Below are 18862 nucleotides of genomic sequence, written 5' to 3'. Positions count from 1 at the left end.
AAAACATATGCCTAAAGGAATCAGTTACACAGTAGCGCTAGCACTGAAATCTCCCATGTTTCATAGTTTGCCCCCCTGACCCGCTTGTATTAGTGGGGTCACCCTATCACACTTCTGCAGACGCCCCCCTGTTCCCCTTGTGTTCCTTATTTTACGCCCAAAGCAGCTTTACCTGCTGTTATAGTTTCTATAGCTGCTTATAGCTCAAGCTTAAGAAAAAATTTCTGTTTTTTTGCACACTGCACTGCAGAGAGACGAATGTTCACCCAGCGGGTGTATGGCTCCATTGGAAGGTCTGCCTGCCTGTTGACCTGTTTGCAGAAGGTTTAGAGGAGGAAGTTCCCCAGGAGAGCGTGGACACGCTAGCCCACTGTGGAGTCTCCTGGCTGATCAGTGACACTCTGGAACCACATGGTTGAAGACAGTGTTACGTTCCCCTGAGGGGTCTAGGCGGTGAGGGGGAAGTAACAAAAGGTGTCCAGGTCAGAAAAAGGAGTCAAGGAGGCAAAAGGGTTAAATTAAAGAGTTTTATTAAAGTAGCTCAACTAAGAGAGACGGACAAGCCGCTATCACCATTTAAGAAAAACAAACAAAACTCAGGCGTTGGTCAATAAAGCAAAGTCAAAAGGAAAGCGCAGCTCACTAGCTGGAAACCACAAACACAGCTCACTAGCTGCAATCACCACAAAACACAGACAGCTCACTAGCTGCAAACACCACAAAACACAGACAGCTCACTAGCTGCAAACACCACACAAAATGGCACTCTGGCCCAGAGCTCACCTTTCCCTGGGCTTAAATACTTTTAATTACTGATGTGAGTCAGCTGTGTTACAGGGAAAGGTGGCACCTCAGGCAGAAGAAGTGGTGGGACACGCCCACACAGGCACCTTCAGGAGGAGGCCCTGCTAGGGCCGTAACACCCCCTCCCATAAATACAAACCCGTGGTTTGTCAAATGATTATGATAACCAAAACAACTAATCAAGTCCGTAACCATCGCATCAACAAATTGCAGGCTTTCCACCTACCAAACCCCATAGCAACGGTTAGGCATTGCCTGCGGAAGCTGCCAACCCCATCTCAACGGGTTCAAAATACTGACTGAGGGTGGCCGCAGACCCTCAAAACAATGTCTCATGTGGTGGCTAGGGCTTTTTTGAGCCATCACATGTGGAGAACACAGCAGGCAGTCAGAAGACCTTACTGCAACAGTTTTCAGATGATTGCTCAGGTCACGGGTACAGGCATGCTTGTTAGTCAGGGGTGCAGGTCTGAGTGGTGGTGTTATACATGATCTGTCCACCTGCAGGTCATGTTGAGGAACGGGGACATTGTCAACCAGCAGCAGCTCAGGGTTAGGTGACCTCTCACACTGACTAAATGACACGATTGAGCAATTATGCTCCAAGTGTAGCCTTTTACTAGGCCTGGCAACCTTGTCGGTTTGAGAACCACGACTAGCTTTTCTCAAAGCAGGCACTTGTTGCTTTGAGTCGGCTTTCCGTTTGAGTTTCAATTTTGAACAGTCAGCAATGAGGTGTCCAGGGTTGTGGCAGAAGAAACAAAGCTTCGTTTTGGGTCTCGAAACCACAACTTTTTCAGCCTTGTTAGCTGGCTCCCTCCTAGCTCTCCAAGATGTGTTACCGTGAGAAGGGATGTCACATTCCACCGCGTTTGTTTTATGAGTTAGGGTAAACCCATCCGCCAGTATGGCAGCCTGCTGTAGAGTGGAAACCCTTTGCTCACTTAAATAACAAGAAATAGACTCAGGAACAGAGTTTTTGAAATCCTCCACAAGCATGAGCTCACGTAACGACCCCAAACTGTTAACCTGGCTTGCAGAGCACCACCTACCAAAAAGCTTTGCCTTCTCCCGAGCAAAGTCAAGGTAGCACTGACCCTGTGCCAACTCCAAACCTCAAAAGTTCTGCCTATAGGCCTCAGGCACAAGTTCATAGGCTTGGAGGACGGCACTTTTAATCTTTTCATAAACTAGGCTGTCCTGCATAGACAGACCAGAGCAAGCTTCCTGAGCCTTAGCTGTGAATTTACACAGCAACATCACCCCCCACACGTCTTCAGGCCACTGTAATGCAGTTGCTATGCTTTCAAATACACTGAAGAAGCTCTCAACACTGGATTCACAAAAAACGGGAACCAGGTGGATGTTACTGCTTACAAACGAGCTTCTAGACACCTGTGCACTGATGGCTTCATCAGCCATTTTGGGGGCCGGAGAAGGGTTAGAAAACACCCTAATTAGGACACTACCACACCCGTCTGCCAACTCACTCAGAAACTACACAACTTAGTTTAACTGACCAACTGACCTCTTACAGCATACACAATAAACAAACACAACTTACCCAGTTCCTAAGCACAACAACCTTTACCTACCTATCTTCTGGAGCGTGCTGGGCTCGAGGCGACTTGAAAGGCAGAACTTCAGCGACCGGGGCCCTGAATTGCCTACCCCCAACAGGGAACTAATCCCCGCCCAGGATTACTCCGAAAATAAAAAAGGCAAAATAACAAAATAGTGCCCGAAGGAAGAACTTAATAAGCTCAGCTGGACACTCACCTAACTTAACTGGGAAGTTGAACCTCTAAAGGCGAAAAAAAAAACCCCAAGATAATCAAAAACCAATTCCAACTCAAAACTCCCTTTTCAACGATCCCGGACGAGCCCCCACTTGTTACGTTCCCCTGAGGGGTCTAGGCGGTGAGGGGGAAGTAACAAAAGGTGTCCAGGTCAGAAAAAGGAGTCAAGGAGGCAAAAGGGTTAAATTAAAGAGTTTTATTAAAGTAGCTCAACTAAGAGAGACGGACAAGCCGCTATCACCATTTAAGAAAAACAAACAAAACTCAGGCGTTGGTCAATAAAGCAAAGTCAAAAGGAAAGCGCAGCTCACTAGCTGGAAACCACAAACACAGCTCACTAGCTGCAATCACCACAAAACACAGACAGCTCACTAGCTGCAAACACCACAAAACACAGACAGCTCACTAGCTGCAAACACCACACAGAATGGCACTCTGGCCCAGAGCTCACCTTTCCCTGGGCTTAAATACTTTTAATTACTGATGTGAGTCAGCTGTGTTACAGGGAAAGGTGGCACCTCAGGCAGAAGAAGTGGTGGGACACGCCCACACAGGCACCTTCAGGAGGAGGCCCTGCTAGGGCCGTAACAACAGTCAGCTAATAGACCATCCAACCTTTATAATGCAGGAGAAGAATCTATGCTGCAGTCACTCCAGCTCTCTACAGGATGGATTAAAATGTTTAATTAATACATTGTTTTTATATATAGATTCATAATGTGATATCATTGTTTCAGACCACTTTTATTAGGATGATGCTCTTTGATCCCTCAAAACTTCATTGATATTTTTAAGGCCCCCGTCACTCAAGCCTCAGCTCGATTCTGACTGGCTCAAGTCTGTCAGAGCCCCGCCCACATCATTCCGGTCACCCCGCCCTCCTCTCCGCCGTGTGAAAACAGTCACAGCAGATGCAGATCAGACAGTTTTAAACTGTTACGCATACCTCGTGCTGTCTGTGCCCCGAGAGAAGAGATTGAAGGCTTGAAGGCGAAATGAAGCGAAGCCACAACTACAGCTCATCGGACAGCGACCTGGACGACACTGTTGAGGTGGAGAAGGACAGTGGGGATGAAAATGGGTATGTTAACTTTTTTTTTTTTTTTTTAAGAAAATCAACCTATACGACATGTTTTAATTAAGAATTGGGTGTTTTTTGCGTTATTCCCTACATATCCTGTTTTTTTAAAAGTGCTCTTTAATGTATTGCCTCAACATCGTTTTTTGTTTTTACTTTTTTAGTCAAATTGACTCCCACGGATCGATGTCACTCTCCACAACCACGCAAGTCCAAGCCAGAAAAAGGCGCAGAGGGGTATGTGAACCGCGTTTCCCGCTCTTGTTTAATAGTTTCCAAAGTTTCTCATCCTCTGCACGATTGAATTAATGTTGAAATATGTTTTCAAACAGATCATTGAGAAACGGAGACGTGACCGGATCAACAACAGTTTGTCAGAGCTGAGAAGATTGGTGCCGAGTGCTTTTGAGAAACAGGTATGTTATTCTTCATTTTATTTGGCACACACAATTTTGTTGATAGATAATATATAACTGAAAGAGACGCTTTATTATAACGTCTTTGCAGGGATCTGCTAAACTGGAGAAAGCAGAAATACTCCAAATGACAGTGGACCATTTGAAGATGCTTCATGCTTCTGGTGGGAAAGGTAGTGGATATTTTCTTTGAATAAATGCATGTTTCAGCTCTGGTATTAATAAATATGACATATTCTTTGAGTAACACGTTTATTTAACCATGTTTGTTCTTTTCTCACAGGTTACTTTGAAGCTCACGCTCTTGCTAAGGATTACCGCAGCCTGGGCTTCAGGGAGTGCCTGGCAGAGACAGCTCGCTACCTGAGCATCATAGAGGGTCGGGACAGCACAGACACCCTCCGTGTACGTTTGGTGTCCCACCTCAGCAACTATGCCTCTCAGAGGGAGGTGCACACTGGACTGGAACACTTAGCCTGGGGCTCTGCCTACGGGGCTACTCCTGCCCATCTACCCCACCCACTCCTTGTACAGCACCCCCAGGGCAGGACACCTGCATCCAGAACCGCCAGTAGCCAGGCCCCTTCCTCCTCCTCTTCACCCTCATCATCATCTTCCTCCTCCTCCTCCTCCTCCACTGAGACATCTGGGACATCCAGACTCAGTGCCATGCCCCCCACAGAGTCCCTCAGGGTTGCCCCCAATGGCTCTCTACCCCTCAGTCTTCCCATGCCAACAACCAAGCTTTCTCCACCACTGGTTTCATCTCTGTCCTCGCTTTCGGCCTTCCCCCTCTCCTTTAGCGCATTCCCCCTCCTTTCCCCGACAGCCGTCAGCACCGTGAGTCCCTCCTCCACACTGTCAAAACCTTACAGGCCATGGGGCATGGAGATCGGGGCCTTCTGAAGCCAATCCCTGGACTGAGGGCAACAGCTGAGCTGTGTCCACCGTCACATACAGACTGCTTCAACTGTTTTACAACAATAAAATACAGGGGAACAAAACTGATTTTATTTTATTAAGCATAAGGAACAAGTGGGAGCGGTTGCTAGAGGATCTAATTTCTCATTTACTTTTAACAAGTAAAAAAAAGTATTTTTATGTTATTAAATGAAATCATAAACTAATTTAGCTAGCCTGCACTGCCTCCAGGTTGAGGACTGTTGTAATGGTATGATAAATGGGTCATGGATTGATTTACAATAAGCACAAAATTAGAGATCAGCTGTTGTAGGCCATATACTGAAATATACAAATCTACACCTGGCGTAACATAGATTAACTTAATTATGTCAGCTTTCCTTATGATTTTGGGAACTACAGTGACAATAAATATGCATATTATGTGCGCAACTTTTGGGAAAATAACTTTTTAAGGTTTGGAAACCTGGATTCTTGTACCTGTTTGTAATATTTTTGTACCAATAAATTGATTCTAAATATATACAACATGGTTATAAAAGAATGTGTATTTCTGTTGCCTTCACTTCTTTCATTCCTTTTTGGTTCTTATCATGTATACCATGTTGTTGCTTTTCACATTCATTCACATGCAGCCAAGTCCTACATACAAGCAGACGACAGAAGCTCCTTTACTCATAAAGCCCATACATTCCCATAATGACACACAATCTGCAGGTGCACTTCTATTGCAGTCTCATAGAAGTCAATCATGAGCTAATGAGGTCCTGGCTATTGACTGAAAGGTAATTCCTTTACTGTGTGCCAGGTAAGTAACTGAATTCGACAGCATTGTTGCCCTTATGAATACACAGGAAATCATTAAGAGCCAGAGGAAATCCTTTACAATGTTACCCTGACCTCACCAGCTCAGGTTGGTCTGGAACGGAGACAATAGTGTGAACAGTATGAGGACATTGGAGGAAAGAGGTTGAAAAGTAACAACAACACTCAGGCAGCTGGACCCATAAATCACTGTTCCGCATTTTAGGTACTGTTTCTGTTTCTGTCTTTTAGAGGCATGGCTTTTAAGGGGTTCATTGTTTTAATGGCTTGGTCTTTTATCCATGCATGAAGCACATCAGGCATTCAGGTGGGGCATCTGCTGTCTGAATTGTATTCCCCCAGGGCTTTAAGTCACATGCTGTAAATAATAAATCAGATTATGAAAACTAAAATGTCAACAGCAGATTTTAGGGAATCTAATATTCTAATTCAGCCAGTCAGTAATACTGTTAATATTGTTGCCTATATTCCTGTTTAGCATATTATATATTTTGTTCCAGTTTTGAAGGGTTGTAGGGTTTTGTTTTGTTTTGGGAGGGTTCTGGTCCCAAATAAATCTGACACTGCCACCTGCTGGTGGAAAGCTTAAGTACAGTTAGAAGAATTCAACCCCCCAGAGCTGGTGGCTCAGTTATGGCACTGTGTTGTGGAAAACTGGGCCCAAACCTTAGGGAAGGTTTACTGCAGTTTAACACAACGTGTGATGAAATATTTCTCTCCAGAGAGGACACGATGCTCCCAAGTGATATGATGAGTACAGAAATCATGTGAATCATATGCTGTCCCCTCCACGGGCACAAAAGAATAAGTGCACATGGTGAAAATGCCTTAGTAGGGCACTGCGTTTCCCATATATGGAATAACCGTTTTTTCCCCACTATTTCCACTGCTGCACAGCAAACAATAACTGTTGATAACCAATTTGACAAGTTTTGTTTTTTAAATTGTAAACAAATACAGTTTAAGACAGTGTCGCCGTCACAGTGTAATTCAGTTAAACAAGTAAGCTGAAGTGTCCATCATATTGACCAATCACATTAGGATCCGTCATCCGTTGGGTTCCGCCTCCAGACAGTCGAAAGTAAGTTTAGCGAGCGCGTACGTGTTGGTTTAGCAGGGTGTGTGTAAGCAGGCTTTCTCCACAGAGCACCCGCCAGAGCGTAAAATTGTAGCAGCACGTGCAAAGCAGCTAGCGTGCACGATGGCTTCTTTGTGCGCGTTGCTGGGTGGATTGGAATGTAATTGTGTCCCTGAAATGTTTTTGCTCGTGCATGTGTTATGTCATAAATATAATTCCATACAGAAGCACCATGATGTCTTTTTCCGCCACTCCTTTGTAGATTTGCAAAAAGAAAGTTATAACTTGCCTTCAAGACCTTGAAAGGCAACCTCAACATTGAAGTTTACCGGAAGCCCACACACACGGACCAGTACCTCCTCTTTGACTCCCATCACCCTCTGGAACACAAACTTGGAGTAATTAGGACCCTACACCACCGGGCAGAACATGTTCCCTCTAAGCCTGAAGGGAAAAAGAAGGAACACACACATGTAAAGGAAGCACTTAAAACATGCGGTTATCCTAATTGGGCGTTTATAAAGTCAGCAAAGATGCACAGGAAAGAAGATCAGACACCAGCGAGGGAGGATAAGAAAGACAGACGCAACAACATTGTCATCCCCTATGTAGCTGGTGTATCCGAGAAACTCAGGAGGGTTCTCTCCAAGCACGACATCCCGGTGCATTTCAGACCCAGCAACACACTCAGACAAAAGCTGGTTCACCTGAAAGACAAAGCTCCTAAACACAAACTTAACAATGTGGTGTATGCTGTACAGTGCAGCGAGGAATGCCCAGACCTCCACATCGGAGAGACCAAACAACCCCCAGAAGAGCCACCTCCACAGGACAAGACTCAGCTGTCCATCTGCATCTAAAGGACAAAGGTCACTCTTTCAAGGATGCCAATGTTCACATTTTGGACAGAGAGGACAGATGGTTTGAAAGATGAGTGAAAGAAGCCATTTACGTCCACTGTGAGCGACCATCTTTGAACAGAGGCGGTGGTTTACGACACCAACTCTCTGCCATCTATAATCCAGTTTTGAGATCCCTTCCCAGACGCCTTAACACCCACTCACATCCTGGGCCATCTGACATCAGGAAATCACATGATAGGGAGGGGCCAGGTTTCACGATGAGCTCACCCAAAACCCTGGCTGATTGTAACCCACACCCGCTTTCACACCTTGGCTCATGTGATTAGGTAGAGGATCATCAGGGGGTCCTTTGTCCCTCTTTGGGGGGAAACTCCCACTGGGTTTAAATCTGGGACTCTCCACTATTTGACCTTAGAACTGAAGAAGCTTCTCAGATGAGAGGTGAAACGTCTTCAAGCAACTCATAGAAGTCCAGACGCTTTTCTTTCCAAGCTCCTTTGACTACGATGACCTGGATGACTGAGAACCTTCACAGACATATAGCTCTCCTTAGGATCATTGCCCTGTTGCACCAACCAATTTTGGCCAGCCTTTAGCGTTATTTGTCTCTAGAAAACTTTGGCATACAAAGGAGAGCCTAGATGCTCAGGTCCTACAAATGTAAAACAAGCCCAAATCATTACACCGCCACTGTCGGGCTTCACAGTTGGTATAAAATGTTTGTGTTGATGTTCTGTATTTTATTTTTGCCAAATATGGGGCTGTGCATTATGGTAAACCATCTCCACTTTGACGGCTTCTCTCCACTTTAAATTTTTCAGAAACGACCTCATGACCATTCCCAAATCATAGCTGATGTTTTTCGTCCTTGGCATTGTGTTAACACACAACTGCTCCAGACCATCCAACTGTAAAAATAAAACCCTCTGCTTTTATAGAGGTGCTCATACTTGCTGATGATCAATTACATATCTGTACATTTTAACTACTCTAAACACTGCAATAATAAAAATGTTAAAACTCTATTAAAATCAGATTAGAATACAAATTTACAGGAAGATTCTCAGGATGTGTAGATAACTGGTTCTTTTATTTGGCAGTTTACAGAAAAGTTTCAGATGGTGCATGCCATGTTCACAGAACCCCAAACTTTTATTCAGCAAAGCTTTCACAGAGAAATAGATGGAGGGAGAAAAACAAGCAGCAGAAGATGCAGGCAGATATCAGTGGTACTGTATATTAAAAAGAGACTAGTTTAGTGTGCTGAATGTAAAGCATCCTGCATCCATTCTCTATCTAACCCCCTAAATGAGAGAAGGTGCTGATGATGCCTCAAGGTAATTCTTCATTCACACACACCCACACAGACATACGTAATGTTCACACTATCAATATCAAGATGGGAGCAACAGCACATTCTACTGTCCAAGACACTATGCATGATACCAGTATGGTGTCATAACATTCACAACTTTATAAGGTTCATTCCCAATACCGTGTTCTTAACAAAGCTATTCGTTTGGGTAACGATGGATTCATCGAAAAATGGCGCCGTCGGGGTAAAGTGGTAATCTGCAAGTGTATAAACAGTTGCTCCCATTGGGCATAGACATTCTTAATAACAATAAAGCACCTATTGAGCTCATTTCAGAGGAAGTGGACTTCTATGTATCTGTGGGGATTCGATTATTGTTAAGTTCCAAGTGTGCGTGTTGAGAATGAGTAGGTGCGCGTGAGGGAGATACAGATGAGATACGTTGATATCTTGAGGAGTCTGTAGTCTGGAAACACCAACCGTCATTCTTCACAAAAGACACAGCAAAAAACATCATTATCAGGACATCATCGGGAATCAATGCAAATGCCTGTCTACAGCCAACTCACACCACTGAGAGCTTCCACAAGAAAATGGTCGCAGAGTCAAACTTCAAGAACTGAACATTAATCAAAGACAAAGAAAATATTAGATAGATAGATAGATAGATAGATAGATAGATAGATAGATAGATAGATAGATAGATAGATAGATAGATAGATAGATAGATAGATAGATAGATAGATAGATAGATAGATAGATAGATAGATAGATAGATAGATAAAAGTACTGACAAAATTAAAGCCAATAAAACCCATATTCTTTCAATTTCTCTTAAATCAACAAAACCATTCAATTCTCAAGATGAGTGTTATTCATGTTTATATCCACTGATAATACTGATAATAGTGAGTACTGGTGGCATGGTGGGTTGTGATATAGTGGTGAGGTCCTTGAACCTCTCAGCCTCCAGGGTTGAGTGTCTGTTACGAAGAGGGTGAAGGCTCTACCGAGGAAGGGGACAGGACTGGGTGGATGGAAGTCTGGACTCGTGTGAGGCTCATGCTGTCAGCTCTTCCCTCAGCTCTTTGTTTCTGCGCACCACAGCCGCGTGTTTCTCCTGGAAACGTCACAACAGCACAGTGAGAATGATTACTCATCAGGACGCTGCCCAGCCCCTTTCATATGCTTTTAGTTCTGATAAAGCTGACGACTCACCTTCTCTTGTAGGCGCTCCATCATGGCCGCCAGGTGGGCTTCACGGTTCTCCTTGATCTGCTCCATCTTCATCTGGAGCTTCTCCTCAGCCATCTTGCTGAAATTACTGTTCTCTTCCATAGCCTTTAGCAACACGTCCCTCTCATGTTCTCGCTTTTCTGCCAAAGCCCTCAGCACCTGGGCCTCTTGGTACTGAATATACAGAAGTATTCAAATTGAATCATTTGCACCTCCATCTTGTAACATGAATTATTCATTTTCCATAGTTAAATGTCTCAAAGATTTCTTTTGTTTTACAGTTTAAACACCTAAAGCTTGTTGACATCGATGCAATATACTCACCTTCCTCCGTTCTTCAGCTGCCTCGAGTTTCTTCTCAATGTCGTCCAAGGAGATATCCCTCTTTGGGGGTGAGGGAAGGTTGTGGGCTACATCTGACACTGGAGACTGAGGCTTGAGAATCACCTCAAAAGCCTGACCCGAGGCCCGCTTGTTTATAGGTTTCACCTCCATGTCTGTAAATGACACAATTACAATGCTAATGGTAGCAAAGTCAAGACATATTACTGTATCAGTCCAATGATACGTATTTTTTGTCTAAAATCTGAAAGAAATCATCAACATGGAGTTAGCTTGTTTAATTTAAAAGAAAATCCATGATTCAGCTGATTTTGTACCTTCAAAGTCACACACAAGCTTATTGCGTGGCTCTGGGTAGAAGCAGGAGCAGATGAGGGAGAGGACAGACAGCTCCTTCATCTTCTCTTTGTATGCTGCAAGAACATAAAACCATAAAACAAACACAGCATTATCCATTTGTCACAACCAACATTGTCACAAATGGATACATATAGTTGAGATTTTCAATTTGATTACTTGTTAAGAAAGGGGAAATTCTCAACAAGCCTGTTAGCTCAGATGACTGCCTAATGAGCTGTTAAAAGTCTGAAATGTATCTAAGTGCAGCACTGCTTAATAATTAATTGGATGAATGTATTCTGTGAGCATTATCAAACTAAGAGCATAACAACCATTACTTTTACTGAAGTTCACATGTGAGCTAAAATCAGGACATGAAACAGCTTTGTCCAATAATGCGCCTCGGTCACCGTGGTGTCATAGTCATAAAAAACACCAGATTAATGACCTGAACGTTCTTTTTTTAATTAACTTTCACTAGATCTTTGGACTATTTTTAATCTTCACCGCCAGTTCTTCATGCTCTTTCTATTTTTGACAAAGTGCCCACCTGGCTCTTCAGGACTACAGATTGTCAGTGCTGCTATGCCTTCTGCTGCAAAGGCCAGCGTGTGAAGCAGCCCCTTGCTGCAGGGCTGGCCTGCCTCCCACCCTGCCGTACACCTGTCTGGTTAACTACAAATCTATGCTACTACATGCAGAATAGTGAGTTGGCACATTATATTTTATGTAAAAAAAAACCCTGAAGGAATGGGTGGCTTATATTAAGAATTTTGTAAAATAGGTAGCCAAAAACAAACAAACCCATGCTAAATGTCTGGCCTACAACAATAACTACCCATCAGAAGAGATGACTAGCGTAAAATCTAGTTCCTAATATCAGTGTGCTAACTCTACCTACATTTTATTTTTGTAACATATATCAATAATGAATTTTTGGAAAATAAACTGCAGCACCTCTGCCACAGCTGGTGCAATCCTTTGCAAGGAATAGATAAGGAAAGCTAAAGACATGAATAAAGGGTGCAATCTTATAACCGACAACAATCATCTTAAAGAGACGTTTAAGTGCCAAAAAAGTGAAACGATCACCTGCACCTTTCATTATAGCCACATGAATGTAAAAGTCAAACAGGTGAAGCCTCCAAATGATTTGGTGTCGGCTAAATGATCGGCAACCCAGCATCTTGGGTGCGGTCCGTCTGCATTATGCTGCATGTTGGGGCCGCTGTAGCGTGAACCGCAGGTGGAGCATTGTAAGGTTAGTAAACCCCTCTCAGGCAGCCCATATTGTATAATTACACAATGTTACCTAACACAATTGTTATATAAAAATGAATATGTTTACATAGGTAGGATAATATAGGAGATTTTTCAGTAACCTAACGACAGAGGATGCTCGGCGTGAGCCCACATTCTTATCATCAATAGAGTCCTGCGTGGAGACAATAGTCTGCAGAAATGTGATTTAATGCAATTTAGTGTTGAAAACGGCAAAGAAAGCTTTTATTTTATTTTATTTTATCTATTTATATATTTATTTTTATGGTGGAGCTGTTACAGAAGCACGACCACCAGCCGGTAGGCTACACCGGGCCGACACAGACCTTCCGCAAAAATCCTGCACCTGTACCGTGCATCCATCCCGCTTTAATCCATCTGAACCCATCCAGACTAATGCTTACCGGTTGCTGTTTTAGCCATGGCTGATGTATTTCTCCGCAGAGGATGCTGTAGATCTGTTCTGGTGAGCGGTGATGCTGCTTAAGGCACTGAGTCAGCGAAGAGACGGAGGAAGGATCGGATAGCAGACGGGAGGTGGGCACGCACGGGAGCGCGCAAACAGACCCTCCTCTCACGCGCCGCGCGTCTTACACCACCCAGTGTAGGCTAGAAGCTCAAAATACTGAGACACCACAGAATAAAGCCGTTATCTGTCCTCAAGCCTGAATAATAATGTAATAATAATGTGTTTGAGAACGATCCAAGTTAACAGTGCAAAAAATATAGGCCAGAAATAAAATACACCAACATTGTCACTTTTTTTGCGTAAAGAAGTGAATATCCTGGTGAGCAGATGATTCACCACACTGACAACAACCGATATTTCCTCAACCTGCAACTGTGTCATGATATAGTCCAGTATGAAGAAGTTACAGGAATTATAAATGACTAAAGTTTAGATTGAAAAAAACAAAACCAAAGTCTACGTGATTATAACACCTGCATTCACATACTGATTCGTGTCAAAGCTGTGGCGGTGAAAAGGATCTGTTAAACTAATTCAAACAGATAATACTGTAACATAAGTAAGAATGAAGACTTCTTCACCGAGCTGCTGCAGACTGCCACGCCTGCTGGTCAAAAATATCAGCAATGACACTCGCCATTAGTCAGAGTGTTCAATTTTATCTCAACCTTTAATGCGTCATCTATCACCAGCATTAGACAAAAGAGGGAATGAGTGTACTAAAGTTATTCCTCTGACCAAAGCAGTCCAAAGTAACTTCAGTCTCAGCAGATCTTTCTAGAAAATGAACCCTGTGACACCAGCTGAAAATTTTAAAACCAGGTGTTTTCCCCATATAGCTGATTTTAACAGACAAACTAGGTTAGACCAAGGTTAGTATTCATGATTTTGACTCGAATTTACATGAATTGCTGATTGATTGAAACATCTTTCAATAACTGTTCCTTCATTAAATCCAAGCCTAAGGTACGACCTCAAAGTAGGTATTCTTTCCATTTTTTTTCATTAATTGTAACAAATTAATGTAACTTTATGATAACCTTAGCAGACAACACAACAAAGCCATACTTCCTTCGGCCAGCTGTTTGTGTGTGGCTCAACACAAACCATTCTGCCAGCAAAGAAACAAACAGATATATTTATACAACACTGCCTTTACATGCCTAGCTTCAAATACCTTTCTCATTTCTTATACTCGGGCGGGGGCTCAGTTGTTACATGTGTCACATTTTAACCTAGCTACCACATGGCTTAAGCTTGCTGATGAAAAACCTTGAGCTTTTTAACAAGTGTCCAATTTTTAACCGACTAATACTGTGTGAGCTTTTTATTACAGAAAAAGCAGCAACATGAAAAATTACTCTGACCCCTAAAAATGACAAAATACTTCCTCCCCTCAAACTTTTCTGTCTTTTCCACAAATTAACCACCGCAAAAGTGTCCTTTAATGTGGCGTTAACAGTTAATGTGACAACAACACCAGTCTACCCAAAATCTTTTAGGGAGATTATTATTATTATCATTGATAATTTACTGTTAAATCAGTACACACCAGAACACCATTTATTAATATCTTTGGCTTGTTTATTGGTCAGGATGCTGATCTTGACTTCACCAGGCTTTTCAAGAGCTGCAAATACTGACAGATCATATAACAAACTTCACATTGCATTTGTGCCGCAGTGCCTCTTACTTAAAGAATTCTTTTCTTAATATGTTGTGAAATTTCAGACTGCACAAAGCTTTACTTGCTTGCTTTATTTATGACACAAAGCAGAAATCTTTCTCAAGCGGAGTGTTGTGTTGTTGCAATTTTATATTGTGAAAGAAATGCTGAGCACATATACAAAGGTCGAAGAAACTGAATACAATCTGGATGACAATAAAAATGTAAAAAAAAATCTCCACATACACAATCAAGTTTTCAATAACAAATCTAAACCTATAAAATATTTTAAAAATGTATTTTTTATAATAGGTGTAAAAAGGTCATTTTGTTATGGCACCACTGTAAGTTTAGACTTACAGGTTCAAGTTTTACGGATCTGAAACTTTACATGTCAAGTAGAATAAGACGACCTTAACTAATACACATGAACTTAACTCACTTTAAATACAAGGGTGCTACATCAATTCAAGTGTACTTAAGAGAAATACGAAATAAAACAACAGTGTAGCGGTGCATGTTTTTATAGCAGTGTATCAACTAAATCAGTGTCAAAGGATAAATAGAAGGCATCATTTAAGTCTTTTGGAGATATTTAAAGGTATGACTTCTAGACAGAAGATCATAAGAATTTACTGTATGCTTGCATTTATTTAGCTATCTTTCGCTTTGGCATTCAGCTGCTTCTTAATGTAGTAGCCGACCAGTATCTGAGGACGCTGCTGGTAACTGTGAAGAACTTCGTGAGAGCTGCGCAGCTGATCTCCCTTCAGCCGATCCAGGAGCGTGACGCAAACCACAGCCGCTTTTCACAAACAGAGATAAAAGTTTTCAGACACAAAAAAAATGCTGTCAGAAGTAAAACGATGCTGATATTGAAATTTCTTACCTCGTAGACCACTCAGTTTACACATAGCAGCAAACACTGATGACTCCATCTCTATATTACAAACTCCTGCTTCCTGAGCTTTGTTGAGGTAGTCTTGCTTGTCCTCCTCAGTGTAGGAGCAGAAAGCGCCATCCAAACGGGCTTGCCCTACACGTGTGATCAAACAGAGAAAACAGGAAGACAGTGAAAGACTGTAGATGTTGGCAAACAGTGTACTCGCTAACACATTGATGCATCAGAACTCAAACCTTCATAGAAATCCAGCGTGCACATGGTGTTGCCTACAACTGTCTTAAACTGGTTTAGCTCCTTGCTGCACTGCAGCAGGTCCTCAGCCAGGCTTTGGTCCAGATCAGTATTGCGCACCACGGTCTTCCCAAGGATCACCTGCTCAAACCTGGGCTGAAAGGTGGGATCCACAGACTGTTTGGTGACAACAACAGTGCCAGGCTCAAGTCCTGAAAGCCAAATATAGCAGGTTAGATGAAAAAGTTTTTTAAAGTGAAAATACAAATGTAAAGATTTTAGGACAAATTACTTTATAGCCCTTTCTAGAGCATATATCTTTACTATGAAGATCTGTGGTTGTAAAATTTAGTCACAGCTTCTAGAATTGAATCACCATCGTGTGCATCATGTGCTGGAAATGTTACATGTATAGACTTCAAAATCAAAGATGCAACACAGGCCAACAGCTAAATGTTCATGCAATTGCTTGTGTAAGGCCAAGGTTGTGTAAATTTCAAAGGCAGGCTTCAAAGATCAGCTGATCTCTCTTTCAAAAATCTGATAAAATGAGTTAAAACCAAGTATTTGCAATTAATTGTGAAAATGTTTTCATGAAGCAATTTGATTAAGGAACCTTAGTCTGTTTCTTGGGATAAAAATAGAAAAATATGCCCTTTTTAAAAACAAAGACTCTGTTGTCATCTCTTGCGTCATCACACGATCCATCTACTGGAAAGTACGTGCGACACAATTACAAGGGAAATTAGCATATTCTAAATAACAAACGAATTTCTAGCTTGCTAATGCTGCACATGTATTATTATATATTTACAATGACAAAAAATATATAACCCCTCAATACTGATCTTCATTTAAGTGTAACTTTAACCTAAAATGTCACAGTTTTCCAGTCTAGTGCTCAGCATTCATCACTCTTATGCTGTCTCTCATTTTTGCTTACACCATCTCTGCTTTCCCGCTAGTTGTAATACCCGATCCTTTGAGCTTTGTTAAAATGTAACTAATAACACAGAAACCTTTGCCTCGTTTTGTCTAAACTGAAAACAAATCATTAACCTAGAGACCATTTTGTTGACAGGATCATACTTTCGCTTTCAGCTATTCACCGGTAACATTTTGTAACTGCATCTTGCACAGCTGCGCACAAGAAATAAATCAGTCCCCAAACTGACAAATATTTATCAAATTAAACAAAAAACCTTATTTTGGTTGTTTATTTTACTACAATGATTTGGAAAATGGGTCTGGTATGACATGTAATTAGTCCCATGGTAACTAAGATCCTATCACAAGCTGGTCTTTAGGCTTAATCTACAAATTAATCCCAAACAGCACCCAATTCCAAAGGGTCACTTCACCTTTCCTCAACAAGAAAAGGGCCCAAATGCACATACCTACTCCACCTGATGTCCCAATGCGTATAATTGTAACATCTGTGCACTTTGCATGATAGAGGAGCTTTATTAGCTCATGCAACATTATGGCAATAGATGGGATGCCCATTCCGTGCTGCAAAAACAAGCAGAGATATACACAATTTTTAAATGACGTTCATGATATTATTATGCATTTTGGTAGATTAACAAATACAAGTTAAGAAAACGATCATGTGGAAAACAAAATAACATTGAGGATATTGTTCTTACATACACTGACAGAGAGGACAGGGCCAACTTTGTACATGGCGTAACGATCCGTCCCAGCACAGATATTTGGATACTCAGATTTGGGGTCTTCCATACCGAGCTCAGCTGCGATGTACTCAGTGAATGCTTTCATTCTCCAGGGACTCCCACCCACACAAACAAACTACAGTAAAGCACACACATAAAGATAGACATGAGAACTGCACAGACAAAAACAGGCTCAAGGCTTTAAAATAAAAATTTAAAAAGATGACTATGGGATACATTACTTTGACATCACCAAACATATCTTGTAGGCTATGAGTTTCAGTTCCTAGACTGAAGTGGTAGAGGATGTCTTCTTTCAGTGCATCCAGGTGTGGGTTGTGCACATAAACAGGGCTTTAAGAGGGGAGAAGGATAGACATGAAAGGGTCAGTTAAAACAATGAATCACACAGATCAATGAAGAGCAATGATTGTTACGTAAATATGGTGGGTAGCTAACGGGGCAGTATTACAAATATCTTATTGGTTCTGTAAAGACGGTGTTATTTAACAATAACAAAACCGTCACGACTTTCAGGGGGGGAAAGAAAGAAAAGAAAATCAATGGCCATATATCCTGTCACACCCCAGCTTCCTCATTCCAAGACGACATTGCAGTTGACGTGTGTGAAGCGGTTTTGTCGAGTAGTACCTGCGTTTTTAAACAAATATGTCGAACATTATGTTGACCGGAACTTCTCACCTGCTGCACGGAGCGCTTCCTTCGGCCTTTGAGTCCATTTTTCCTGCGAACAGCCGAATCCGAACAAAATTACTCAGTGAGCAGAATGAAAGAAACGCATAACCACACCTGGCTGCTGAGAAAGCCTGTTACTTAGAATTTCACCAACATCTAACTCAGTTCTCGAATCTGGACAATTAAGGTTTTTGGTTTTGTTTTTACATTTAAAACAGTCACCATAGGAACATACTGTCAACATGCAGATTCAGCACTATCGCGCACCGGCTACAGGAAATACGGTAATGAGCTTCATCCTTACCTGAAAGATCAGCCAACGGGACTCACGAAACCAAACAAAAAATAAAAAGCAGATATAGATGTTTTGCTCTTTGCGAGGTTACTTTTCTGCTGCTGTCTTCCTCCGTTTCATTTCAGTATTAAAATCTGACTTAACGCCGAGAGCCGGCCCACAATGCCGTGACGTCGGATGAGTCACAGGGGTACTAAATGAGTCTCGTCACCCACTCACTTGTTGGCTACCGGCTTCCGGTCACGTACAGAGGTCGACGAAGTGCAGCAGATGTTCAGTTACAGCGGCGCTATTAAAGGATTTCCGCATATGTTGGGAAAAGCAGTACTTTTCCGAGTTTATTTTGTGTGAGTCAGTTTGGTCAAAATGACGAAGGTTGTACAAGAAATTAATTCATTAAGTACAGGAATCGTGGTTTTATCCTCGAATAGTGTAAAAAATACTTACATTTTATAAAATGTGCTCAACAAAATCTTTCATGTGTGATTTTCACTTCCTGTAGATTCATGTTGACCGTTAATCTTTTTTTTTTTTTTTTATAGCAAATTTGTTGTCAAATAACCACTTTATGTAGAACACATAACAAACAGATAAAATAAAATACCATTGGTGTTCCTGTTAATATCTG

General features: G+C 41.9%; 3 protein-coding genes across 4 annotated transcripts; 1 reads left to right on the top strand and 2 right to left on the bottom strand.

The window, feature by feature from the left end:
- The first annotated feature begins 3429 nt into the window (after window positions 1-3429).
- LOC101470264 (hairy/enhancer-of-split related with YRPW motif protein 1) lies at window positions 3430-5572 on the top strand. Its single transcript, XM_004541427.3, has 5 exons — window positions 3430-3684; window positions 3846-3918; window positions 4014-4097; window positions 4189-4270; window positions 4381-5572. Exons 1-5 carry the CDS (start codon window positions 3599-3601, stop codon window positions 5001-5003), a joined length of 948 nt encoding a protein of 315 aa, XP_004541484.1. The 5' UTR covers window positions 3430-3598; the 3' UTR covers window positions 5004-5572.
- Window positions 5573-8855: 3283 nt separating this feature from the next.
- Window positions 8856-12859, bottom strand: stmn2a (stathmin 2a). 2 transcript variants are annotated; one of them, XR_001167924.3, is made up of 6 exons: window positions 12702-12859; window positions 10995-11090; window positions 10660-10832; window positions 10318-10509; window positions 10110-10219; window positions 8856-9586 (listed from the first exon to the last, which is right to left on the bottom strand). XR_001167924.3 is itself a non-coding variant. In XM_012923732.4 (5 exons), the coding sequence occupies exons 1-5, from the start codon at window positions 12718-12720 to the stop codon at window positions 10160-10162; spliced, it is 540 nt and encodes a 179-aa protein (XP_012779186.1). In that variant the 5' UTR covers window positions 12721-12859; the 3' UTR covers window positions 8856-10159. The 2 variants fall into 2 exon arrangements, 1 of the variants encoding a protein (XP_012779186.1); XM_012923732.4 differs by having other exon boundaries at window positions 8856-10219.
- A 2221-nt stretch (window positions 12860-15080) lies between these two features.
- On the bottom strand, window positions 15081-18549 carry upp1 (uridine phosphorylase 1). The gene is made up of 8 exons (XM_004541428.5): window positions 18244-18549; window positions 17946-17988; window positions 17486-17597; window positions 17221-17379; window positions 16965-17079; window positions 15570-15779; window positions 15322-15468; window positions 15081-15237 (listed from the first exon to the last, which is right to left on the bottom strand). The coding sequence occupies exons 2-8, from the start codon at window positions 17981-17983 to the stop codon at window positions 15086-15088; spliced, it is 933 nt and encodes a 310-aa protein (XP_004541485.1). The 5' UTR covers window positions 17984-17988; window positions 18244-18549; the 3' UTR covers window positions 15081-15085.
- Window positions 18550-18862: the final 313 nt, after the last annotated feature.

This window comes from Maylandia zebra, linkage group LG11, assembly GCF_041146795.1.
Source record: "Maylandia zebra isolate NMK-2024a linkage group LG11, Mzebra_GT3a, whole genome shotgun sequence".
In the NCBI taxonomy this organism is placed as follows: Eukaryota; Metazoa; Chordata; class Actinopteri; order Cichliformes; family Cichlidae; genus Maylandia; species Maylandia zebra.
The sequence above is the reverse complement of the archived record's forward strand: the minus strand, read 5'-3'. Positions and strand labels throughout refer to the sequence as shown.